Source organism: Rutidosis leptorrhynchoides, chromosome 9 (genome assembly GCF_046630445.1).
Source record: "Rutidosis leptorrhynchoides isolate AG116_Rl617_1_P2 chromosome 9, CSIRO_AGI_Rlap_v1, whole genome shotgun sequence".
Classification (NCBI taxonomy): domain Eukaryota; kingdom Viridiplantae; phylum Streptophyta; class Magnoliopsida; order Asterales; family Asteraceae; genus Rutidosis; species Rutidosis leptorrhynchoides.
Window position 1 is genome coordinate 276,426,207 of NC_092341.1, and position 12,393 is coordinate 276,438,599.

General features: G+C 35.3%; 1 protein-coding gene across 1 annotated transcript; it reads left to right on the forward strand.

Annotated features, from left to right (window-relative positions):
• The first annotated feature begins 1,598 nt into the window (after positions 1-1,598).
• LOC139868787 (uncharacterized) lies at positions 1,599-2,192 on the forward strand. Its single transcript, XM_071857130.1, has one exon. The coding sequence runs from the start codon at positions 1,599-1,601 to the stop codon at positions 2,190-2,192; it is 594 nt and encodes a 197-aa protein (XP_071713231.1).
• The last annotated feature ends 10,201 nt before the right edge of the window (positions 2,193-12,393 follow it).

The following is a 12,393-nucleotide window of genomic DNA, read 5'->3' on the forward strand; positions in this document are numbered from 1 at the left end:
GTAAATGGAAGACTCTTTAATGAAGTCCTTGTCAAGTTGAACATCGGCAATCCCACTATTCAACTTGAGAGGAAGTGTTAAAAAATAGCATCAAGACAAAGTAGACAATGTACATGCAGCTTTAGTTGGTATCAAATTAGTTGGGGCAAGTTGACTTTGGATCAGAAGAAAGAAGTCTTCATCATTTCCAGTTTCAGAAGGTCACAAGGCAACATGATGACAGTAGTCAAACTGCTACAATACCTGTATACTTTTCTTTAATATAAAGTGGTTCCAAAATCATATTGGATCCATAATCTAAATTAGAAGTAGCTGTTAGGTCTATTATTGTATAAAATCACTTGTTGCTGTATTTGTAAACTCACTCAATAGTTTGAAATATCTGTTTTATCAATAAAAATCAATTTCCAATTGTTAGTGTTGAAATTATAGCAACAAACAAGCTTAGTTTAGAACATAGTTTTTATGCTTAGACTCATTTGTAGTTTTCTAGCCAATTTCAGGTTGTTGTTGCTGCTACTTGATAGTCAAGAGGCTGATCATGTAGATTGCAAAAGTAGAAGGGCTGAACAGAAACATCTTGACATGGGCTAAGTGATACTAATGGATTGCAGCTGATTAGTGGGCTTTTATATTCTCAAGTGGGCTTATTTGGATCCAACCCAAGCTATTGAGAGAGGAGTATAAAGCAGTTTATTAATTTATTTTTATTTAATTTATTCATTCATTCATTTGTGATTCTCTCTCAAGTTTTCTCTGTATTCGTTTTTTCTCTCAACCCTAGAGTTTTCTGTGTTCTTGGCTCTACATCATCTTGATGATAGAGTTTCTGATTCATATAGTGATTTAAGTAATTGTGGTATTAATTGTTGAGGTTGAGATTTCTGGTTTTCTGATTTCTGTAAAAGATTTGGTTTCTTGGTGATTTAGTTGATGATTAACTTCTGTAATTTGGAGTATTGGTATCTGATTGCACTTTTTAACATGGTATCAGAGCTGTAAGGCTTGATCGTGGTGGTTGATTCGTTATCTGTTTCAATTTGGTGTTCGAAAGAAATTTAGGGTTTCGTCTATTCTTGCTGTTAGATCGGTGGTGCTTGCTATCTGTTTGGGTTCGATTGTGAACTTGTGGGTGATAGATTGCTGGATCTGTCGATTGTGATTGAAAACCCTAATTTTCTCTTAGGGTTAGGGTTGGTGTTCATCATTCTGAGTTTTCTCATCCGTCTTCCGCTGCATCATCAATCATTCGTGATTGATTGGTTATATCTTAACTTTTTTATTTTTTATTTTTTATTTTTTTATTATTTGCATATTATTTCTGTTCTTGTTAAGATTTACAACACTGTGCCCAACTCTTGATCCCAATTCTTTGAAATTGGTGAAAACCTGATCAAGCACAGTTTAAGTTGAAAATTTTAATTCATATTTGCTATATTTGTGCGATTTCTTATTATCTGTTTTATGTTAATATTATCTGTCTTCTTGGCTGCTATTTGTGCTATTGCTTGTTATCTGTTTATCTGATCTTGTTTGTTATATCTGCTATATTTGTTTGACTTATCTGATCTTGTTTGCTATTTGTTCTTCTTGTTATCATGGGGGATAGTGGGGGTGCTATCACATCCGTAACCTTAATCAATAAACTTGATTTTGGAAACCTTTTATATCTTCATCCAAGTGATACAACTTTTGGTACACCTATAATATCTATAAAACTCAAAGACACAGAAAATTATAATATTTGGAGTAGATCAATGCTTCTTGCATTGGGTACTAAAAACAAAATTGGTTTTATTAATGGAACTTGTGTCAAAAGTACAACTGATGAAGTGTTAGCTGCTCAATGGGAAAGGTGTAACACAGTTGTATTATCTTGGATGCTGGGAACATTGACTGAAGAACTTTATTCAGGTCAAATCTTTAATAGTCTTGCTTTGAATGTTTGGAATGATTTAAAAGAAACTTATGATAAAAAGGATGGATCTGTTATTTTCAATCTACATAATAAAATAAATTCTTTAAAGCAGAATGATAGTCCTCGATCAGAATACTATCATAATTTTAATAGTTTGTGGAAACAATATGATTCAATGGTGTCTTCACCTCCTTGCACATGTGGTGCAGATGCCTGCACTTGTGCAGCTTCTGTGTCTGCTGAAAATAATAATAAAATGATGAAACTTATGTAATTTTTAATGGGGTTAAATGATGCTTATATGCCAATAAGAAGTAATATTCTGTTAAGAGATCCATTACCTGATTTAAAAGTTGCATATACTATAATTTCTAGAGAAGAGTCACACAGAATTAGTTCTTTAAAAGATTCAAATTCAAAATCACAAAATTCTGCATTTGTGGCACAGGGTCCAAACAAAACAAATCCTAATAATGTGTCAAGTTTTAACACTAACAGAGGCCCTAATCCAAACTTAAAGTGTAAAAAGTGTAATAAAATTGGCCACACTATTGAAAGGTGCTTTGAAATTGTTGGATATCCTCCAAACTTCAGGAAGAATTTTAATAATAACAACAACAGAAGTCAGAATAATTACAATAATTTCAGAAACAGTTCCAACAATAATGCTGCTTCTAATGAAAACAATATTAACTCTTCTTCTCCTATCTCTTTTTCACAAGAGCAAATGCTTAAGCTTCTAAGTCTCATCAATGATTCTTCTGTTCCTGGTTTTACAAGTGCTATGTCCAATATGGAAGGTACTTTCTTTAATTCAAGTGTTAAGTTCAATTTGAATTTTAACAAGTTCTTTAACTCTAATCTGTCTCAGTCAAAACCCATTCAAAATGGATGGATTATTGACTCAGGAGCTAATCAACACATGACTACGACTAGTAATAGTTTGAGTGATGTTGTTGACATATCTGGCTTAAAACTAACTGTGGGACATCCTAATGGTACTCAAGCAGTAATCAAAGGGATTGGTAATCTTGTTTCAAACAAGTTTATCACCTTGTTTGATGTACTAATTGTCCCAGAGTATTGTGTGAGCCTTATGTCTGTGTGTAAACTTTCAAAAGATAATAAACTCACTGTAAGTTTTAATGAATCGGCATGTTATGTTCAAGACTTGAAGGACAAGACAATAAAAGGGATTGGTAAAGAAGAAGGTGGGTTATATATTTTTGATAACAAAATGCATCTTAATAACAACAATAATATTCAGTGAAATGTGAGCACACATTCTGCTTCTTGTAAACTCTGGCATTCCAGATTAGGTCATCCATCTGATCATGTTTTAACTATTCTTAAACACAAACTTAATATCAAAGATAAGATAAACAGTGAACCTTGTGAAATTTGTTTTAAGGCAAAACAAAGAATAAATTCTTTTTCAGACAGTGAACATAAAACTGCAAGTCTAGGTGAATTAATTCACTTAGACTTGTGGGGTCCTTTTAAAATTTAGTCAAGAGAAGGTTTTAAATATTTTTTAACTGTGGTGGATGATTATTCTAGAGCTGTTTGGCTTTTCTTAATTAAAAGTAAAGAAGATGTTTGTGACAATTTGATCAATTTTGTTCAACTTATAGAAACTCAATTCAACAAAAAAGTAAAAATATTCAGAAGTGATAATGGTACAGAGTTTGTAAATCAAAAAATGAATAATTACACAAACAGCAAAGGTATAATACATCAAACCACATGCTCTTATACACCACAACGAAATGGTGTTGTGGAAAGGAAACATAGACACTTGCTAAATGTAGCAAAAGCTCTTATGTTTCAGGGGGGATTTCCATTAAACATGTGGTTTGAATGTGTTTTAACAGCTTGTTATTTAATCAACAGGACTCCTTCTTCTGTGCTTGGTGAAAAGTATCCTTATGAGTTAATTTTTAAAACTGAACCTAGTCTCTCCCATTTGAGGTGTTTTGGTTGTCTTTGTTTTTCTGTTTCTCTTAATCCTGCTGTAACGACCCGCACTTTTTCGATCGTTCTATACTTATAAGATTAATATTTACATAAATTAAACCTTACCAACATGATAAGCAATCCAAATTGTCGAGATTTATATTTTCGAAAAGAGTTTACACAACGTTTGACCGTCTAGTTTGACCGATGATATCACGAACTATATAACATATGATAATTATACGTTTGTGTATATATATGTATATATACATATTTAACATGATCTAAGAATGTTTTAATATCTCATTTTGTATTAATAACAATAAGTTATAAGTATATTTTAAAACTACTAACTTAAGTTTTCAAAACGATAACTATACGTAATGTTTTTCGACGTAAATACTTATAACCTATATTACTTATACATGCATCGTATAGATATGTATTTTATCACTTTTAAAGGGCTTACATACATAAAACAATATAAGTATATTTACAAAAGATAGCTATATTTGAATCCTCGTTCCGTTTCCTCAAAGATTTCTATACGTATACCTAGAGTATATGTACCCGTATCATACGCAGCTTCTAGATGTATTTACTATTGGTATATACCAATAAAAATCTGCTCCTTATCAGCCTTAAATGATTAAGAAACATGTGGAACCAACCATTTGTCAAGTAGCATGAATTATTTAGCAAGAAAACAAAGTTAGGTATATTTTTTTCCTTTATAACCTAAAAACGTTTTTATGCATGCACACCATTTCTTCACCCCATTTTCTCATACTTACACTTCCATTTCTCTCTCAAAATACTCTTAACTTCATACTTGATCATCTCCAAGCATTTTCCCCATCATTTAGCTTCAAAAACAACACTTAAACCTCATAAGAAAACCTTACAAAAACACTTCAAGAAATCCTTCCAAGAACACAAACTTACTTCCAATCTTTCATCCAATTCCATCACCCTTTTGGTTCTAGCTTTTTACTTCTCTTTTACAGCAACCTTGTCCAAGGAACTTGAGGTAGAATCTATGTTCATAACCTTATTCGATTCATATATATATAGCTATCTTATTTTGTGGTATAAAACTTTAACAACAAGAACATAGTTTGAATGTTTTCAAACTTGTTTGCAAACTAAATAGATCCTTCTAAATTAACTTTTAAAATACTTCAAGACCTGTAATATAACTTAATTATATGTTAACTTAACAAGGTTTAACTTGGTTTTTCAAAGAATACCTTAAAAACTGTTTTTACGACGTCGGAGTGTAACCGGGGACTGTTTTGGGTTGGATAATTAAAAACCATCTTAAACTTTGAATTGAAGGTTTATTTTCTGGAAAAATGATTTTTATTATAAATATGATAACACATAAAAATTTCATGATTTAATTCAAAGTATAGGTATTTTTAGAAAAATAATCATTTAAGGTTGTTTACATAAAGGAAAATGTTTAACTTGATAAGTTTCACTAAAGTTTCACCTATGCCGTGTGATTTTGAATACAAACTAAGGTATTTACAGTTCATAGTCTTAAAGAGGAACTCGATCCAAGGAGATGGCAAGTTGAATCAACGAAAACGGAGTTGTAACGAAGAAACTATGACCGAAACAAAATTGGTTATCCAAGACTAGTTTAACTTCGGGATTAATTGGGAAAAAATTAAATAAATCACATCTTTCTTAGATAACATGATAATTTATATATATACTCATAATTCAATTTTATATGGTTCAGGATCACCCGTAAACATTACGAGAAGATTAATCATAAGATCCCATGTTTGTACGCAACACGTCATTTGACAACACCGGTACTTTATGTACGCAACACGTCATTTGACAACACCGGTACCGTGGGTCAAGATTAATCTCGACCAATACATATACGATGGGGTTTTATTTATTTCGTTGGGGATTTTATTTATTTCATTACGGGTATATTAAACATCTACAAATGAACCATTAAAATTGAATTACTAACAACGAACTGCTAACTACGGACTAAGGAATTATTCAAAGTATTAAAAGTATAACAAGTATATATATGAGACGTTTGTTTAAAAAGAAAAGGTATTGATATATTATATATGGATAGGTTCGTGATATCAACCGGAGACCAAGTCAAATTATATATATCTTCAAGACGAAAGTGAGTATATAGTCCCACTTTTAAACTCTAAATATTTCGGGATGAGAATACATGTATTTTATGTTTTACGATATGGACACAAGTAACTGAAAAATATATTCTACGTTGAGTTGTACCACTGACATACTTCCCTGTAGCTTGGTAACTGTTATTTACAGCGGTATTGTAAACGCGAATCCTGTTGATAGATCTATCGGGCCTGACAACCCCAACCGGACTGGACGACCAGTATTCAACGGTTGCACAGTACTTCGTTTCGTAACTACACTTGGTACGGTGTAGTAAGATTTCATAATAAAGGGAATATGCGACGTGATTAAATGTTAAGTATGGTTACCAAGTGCTCAACCACTTAGAATATTTTTATTAAAATGTTTATATATGAAATCTTGTGGTCTATATTTATATCGCTGCCGGCATTAAACCTATATCTCACCAACTTTATGTTGACGTTTTAAACATGTCTATTCTCAGGTGATAATTAGAAGCTTCCGCTGCATCATGTTGAATCTAAGCAGGATCTTGCGTACGCATACTTGTGTCAAAAATAAGACTGCATATCCAAGAACTTGTGTTGTAAAATATGCTAGAAATCGGGTTGTTATTATCATTTGTAAAGTTTGTAAGTCGAAGATTATCGCTAAACGATAATCATCCTTATTTTGTCCAAAGCTTGTATCAAAAATAAGGATCATGGTTTGTAATGTATAATATATGCAGTTTTTCTTTAAAAAAATGTCGCATATAGAGGTCAATACCTCGCAATGAAATCATACGTTATCTAACACGTTCTTATGGTTAAGGAAGGGTTATGACATGTGGTATCAGAGCGGTGGTCTTAGCGAACCAGATTTGCATTAGTGTGTCTAACTGATAAGTCGTTAGGATACATTAGTAAGTCTGGACTTTGACCGGGTCTGATTTAAAAACCATTGCTTATCATTGTTGGTTAAAATTTATATGTAAATATTATGTAGTACTAATGGGTTAGTTGTTGTGTGATAGATGTCGGGCTCAAAACTTGTCATCACGTTCAGCGACTCCGAACAAGAATCTTCAGATGGTGTTCCAGTCATTAACCTATCCGATGACGAAAATAATATCTTTGGGGAAGACTCACAAATTCCGGATGAACCGACTATAGAGAACCCGGAAAGTGAACCCGAGGAGGAAAGTGAACCCGAGGAGGAAAGTGAACCCGAGGAGGAAAGTGAACCCGAGGAAGAAATACAGGAAATTACAAAAGACGAGTTCGAACTAGGAAAGAAACGAAAGGCTAATGAATTAGAAAATTCAAATCCTGAGTTTAGTAAGGATGATGTGGCACCAACTCCACTAGACACTACCACCCCTATTCCCGCTATTCCTATTAGTGCTATCCCGGCATCCAGTTCTTCAGTCCCACAGCCAAAATATAGGCAGACAGCCAGGATAAGCGTTAAGCGATTCTTTGAACCTAAACGTCCTAGAAAATAGACCAAACGATGCGCTGCCGTATTAAACCATGGGATCATATAATGTTTTGTATAATATTATTAGTGTGGTTTGCTTAATGTTCGATGTAAGATAAGCATATGTAAAATAGTGAAGTGTGAAATGCAATAATTTTCCATGGTTAAGTATTATTTAGATGGTAGTAATTGATTCTGTACTAAGCTATTAAGTATGGACATTAACGGGTAGGTACTACCCTAGATATAATTATAAAACGCTAATAAGAAGAAAAGGCTTTTATAATAATACCTGGTTCATATTATTAATAAGCTATAATGTACTGTAAATATACACTACATCTATAATATTCCATGTGAATAATTATTTTCTTTTCATTCTTATAGAAGAATATGGCACGATTGAACCGAATGACGGAACAAGAAATCCAGGAACTCATCAATCAGCGAGTGAACGACAGAATGTTATGGGTCGAGGCTGCAAGAGGTGCTGCAGTTAACCCAAATCCTCGTGTGGGGTGCACTTACAAAACTTTTCAAGCTTACAAGCCCTCATCATTCAGTGGAACAGAAGGACCGATCGGTTTAACCCGGTGGATAGAAAAGATGGAGACTGTGTTTAAAATCAGTGGTTGTGTTGAAAAGGACATGACCAAGTATGCATCGTGCACTTTACAAGATAGTGCACTCACGTGGTGGAAAAATTATGTGAAGGCTGTAGGAGGAGATGTAGCTTATGATACTCCGTGGGAAGAATTTAAAACAATGTTAATCAACGAATATTGTCCAAGGAACGAGGTTAGGAAGTTGGAAGATGAATTACGAAGCCTGAAGGTTATTGGTACTGAAATCACCAACTACAATCAGCGATTCATGGAATTAGTTTTGCTATGTCCTGAATTGGTTCCAACCGAAGAACGGAAGATTGAAATGTACAAAGATGGTTTGCCCAAAAAGGTCAAGGCAAATGTTACAGCATCAAAACCTAAGACAATTCATGAAGCTATAACCATGGCAAACGAGCTAATGGATCAGGTCATCATGGATAAGAAAGTATCCAATACTGATGTGAAGGTATCAGGTAACAAAAGAAAGTGGAATGGAAATTATGATCGAGGTAACCAACAACAATCTTTTAAGAAACAAGAAATCACGCAAGGTGCGGGTAGTGGTTTAAGCTTTGGTTATAAAGGACAAAATCTTTTATGCAACCGATGCCACAAACATCACTCTGGTTACTGTAATGTGGTATGTAACAAATGTAATCGAAAGGGTCATCTTGCTGAAGATTGTAGGGCTCTCGTTACAAATACAAATGGTATCAAGACTCCTGCCACCAATGCAAATAGAACTGCTTTGGCTACCATTACTTGTTTTGGGTGTGGAAAACAAGGTCACTATAAGAGCCAGTGCCCGAATCCAGAGAAGAATATCGGACCTGCACGAGGGAGAGCATTTGTTATTAATGCTAGAGAGGCGTGTGAAGACCCGGAGCTTGTTACGGGTACGTTTACCATTAATAACTTATCCGCATCTATTATATTTGATACTGGTGCTGATAGAAGTTACGTGTGTAGAGACTTTCACGCTAAATTGAATTGTTCATCATTACCTCTAGATGCTAAGTACCTGATTGAGTTAGCTAATGGTAAACTAATTAAAGCCGATAAAATTTGCCGTGATTGTAAAATAAATTTAGCCGGAGAAACATTTAAAATTGACTTAATACCCGTAGAATTAGGAAGTTTTGATGTAATAGTCGGCATGGACTGGATGTCCAAAATAGGAGCTGAAGTTGTGTGCGCCAAGAAGGCAATTCGCATTCCTCGTAAGGATAAAACGCCAGTAATGATTTATGGAGAGAAGGGTAACTCAAAGCTAAAACTCATTAGTTATTTGAAAACTCAAAAGTGCTTGAAGAAAGGGTGCTATGCTATCTTAGCACATGTTAATAAAGTCGAAAAGAAAGGAAAAGAGAAGTGCATCAATGACGTGCCTGTGGCAAGAGATTTTCCTGAAGTATTTCCGGAAGAGTTGCCGGGATTACCTCCATTTAGATCTGTAGAATTTCAAATAGATCTTGTACCAGGAGCTGCACCGGTTGCCCGTGCTCCATATAGACTTGCACCGTCCGAGTTAAAAGAACTTCAGAGTCAGTTAAAAGATTTACTGGATCGTGGATTCATACGACCAAGTACTTCACCGTGGGGAGCTCCAATTTTATTCGTCAAGAAGAAAGACGGATCTTTCCGAATGTGTATAGATTATCGTGAATTAAATAAGTTAACTATCAAGAATCGGTATCCACTACCGAGAATTGACGACTTATTTGATCAACTCCAAGGATCATGTGTGTACTCGAAAATTGACCTAAGATCGGGCTATCATCAATTACGTGTCAAAGAAGAAGATATACCGAAAACTGCTTTTCGGACACGCTACGGTCATTACGAATTTTTGGTCATGCCGTTTCGATTGACGAATGCGCCAGCTGTATTCATGGACCTCATGAATCGAGTTTGTAGTCCATATTTAGATAAGTTTGTTATCGTTTTTATTGATGATATTCTTATCTATTCCAAGAGTGAGCAAGAGCATGAGCAGCATTTAAGGTTGATATTAGAGTTGTTGAGAAAAGAACAGCTATATGCTAAATTTTCTAAATGTGCTTTCTGGTTGAAAGAAGTGCAATTTCTTGGCCACGTTGTTAGTAGCAAAGGAATTCAGGTTGATCCAGCAAAAATTGAAGCCATTGAAAAATGGGAGACTCCTAAGACACCAATGCAGATACGCCAATTTTTGGGTTTAGCCGGTTATTATAGAAGGTTTATTCAAGATTTTTCCCTAATAGCTAAGCCGTTGACAGCGTTAACACAAAAAGGGAAGAAATATGAATGGACTTCTGAGCAGGAGAGTGCATTTCAATTACTGAAAAAGAAGTTGACTACGGCGCCTATTTTATCGTTACCAGAAGGGAACGATGATTTTGAAATATATTGTGACGCTTCGCGACAAGGTTTTGGTTGCGTTCTTATGCAACGGAAGAAAGTTATTGCATACGCATCCCGACAATTAAAGATTCACGAGCGAAATTATACGACGCATGATCTAGAACTGGGAGCAGTCGTGTTTGCATTGAAGATATGGACACACTACTTGTATGGGGTTAAATGCACTGTGTTTACTGATCATAAAAGCCTTCAACATATTTTCGATCAAAAACAGCTGAACATGAGGCAACGTAGGTGGGTCGAGCTGATAAACGACTATGATTGTGAAATTCGTTATCATCCCGGGAAGGCGAACGTGGTGGCCGATGCTCTAAGCAGAAAGGAACGAGAACCAATTCGAGTACGAGCGATGAACATAAAAATTCGCATGGATCTCAACTCATAAATCAAAGAAGTTCAACGAGAAGCACTTACTAAAGAAAACATAAGAAATGAAATAATGAAGAAGTATGAGAAGCAACTCATTATACGGGAAGACGGAATTCGATATTTTGCAAACCGTATTTAGGTACCGAAGTTGGGTGGATTAAGGAAGTTGATATTGAATGAGGCACATAAGACAAGATACTCGATACATCCTGGAGTTGGAAAGATGTATCAAGATCTTAAGACGCATTATTGGTGGCCTAATTTAAAGACAGACGTTGCAACATATGTTGGGGAGTGTTTAACTTGTTCCAAAGTCAAAGCAGAACACCAAAAGCCGTCAGGATTACTTCAACAACCAGAAATCCCAGAATGGAAATGGGACGGTATTACCATGGATTTCATCACGAAGTTACCAAAGACTGCCTGGGGATACGACACTATTTGGGTAATTGTTGATCGTCTTACCAAATCTGCACATTTCTTGCCTATAAAGGAAACGGATAGAATGGAGAAATTATTACGATTATATATAAAGGAAATAGTTTCAAGGCATGGAATACCTATTTCCATTATATCTGATCGTGATAGTAGATTTACCTCAAAGTTCTGGCAATCACTACAGGAGGCACTAGGAACTCGTTTGGATATGAGTACCGCATATCATCCGCAAACCGACGGTCAGAGTGAAAGAACAATTCAGACTCTTGAAGACATGCTCAGGGCATGTGTGATCGATTTTGGAAACGGATGGGATAAATATCTACCGTTAGCAGAATTCTCGTATAATAATAGTTATCATGCGAGCATTGGAGCTGCGCCATTCGAAGCATTGTATGGAAGGAAGTGTAGATCTCCTATCTGTTGGAATGAAGTAGGAGATCGACAATTAACGGGTCCCGAGATCATACACGAAACGACTGAGAAGATTGTACAAATCAAGGAGAGATTGAAAACAGCCCGTAGTCGCCAAAAGAGCTACGCCGATGTTCGAAGGAAACCATTAGAGTTTCAGATCGGTAACATGGTTATGTTAAAAGTGTCACCATGGAAAGGTGTAATACGTTTCGGCAAAAGGGGTAAACTGAACCCAAGGTACGTAGGCCCGTTCAAGATTATTGAACGCATTGGACCGGTAGCTTATCGACTCGAGTTACCGCAACAACTCGCCGGAGTACATAATACCTTTCACGTATCGAACCTTAAGAAGTGTCTTGCAAAGGAAGATCTCACCATTCCTCTTGAAGAAATCCATGTCGATGAGAAACTACAATTCATCGAAGAACCAATCGAAATCATGGACCGTGAAGTTAAACAGCTCAAGCAGAGCAACATACCGATCGTTAAGGTTCGTTGGAATGCTCGAAGAGGTCCTGAGTTTACTTGGGAACGAGAGGATCAGATGAAACAAAAGTATCCACACTTGTTTCTCGATGACGCAAAATAGGTACAATTTTAAAATTTCGGGACGAAATTTATTTAACGGGGAGGTAATGTAACGACCCGCACTTTTTCGATCGTTCTATA

Excerpts from the sequence above, each read along its gene's own strand:
- LOC139868787 (XM_071857130.1), top strand. The coding sequence starts at position 1,599 with ATGGGGGATAGTGGGGGTGCTATCACATCCGTAACCTTAATCAATAAA.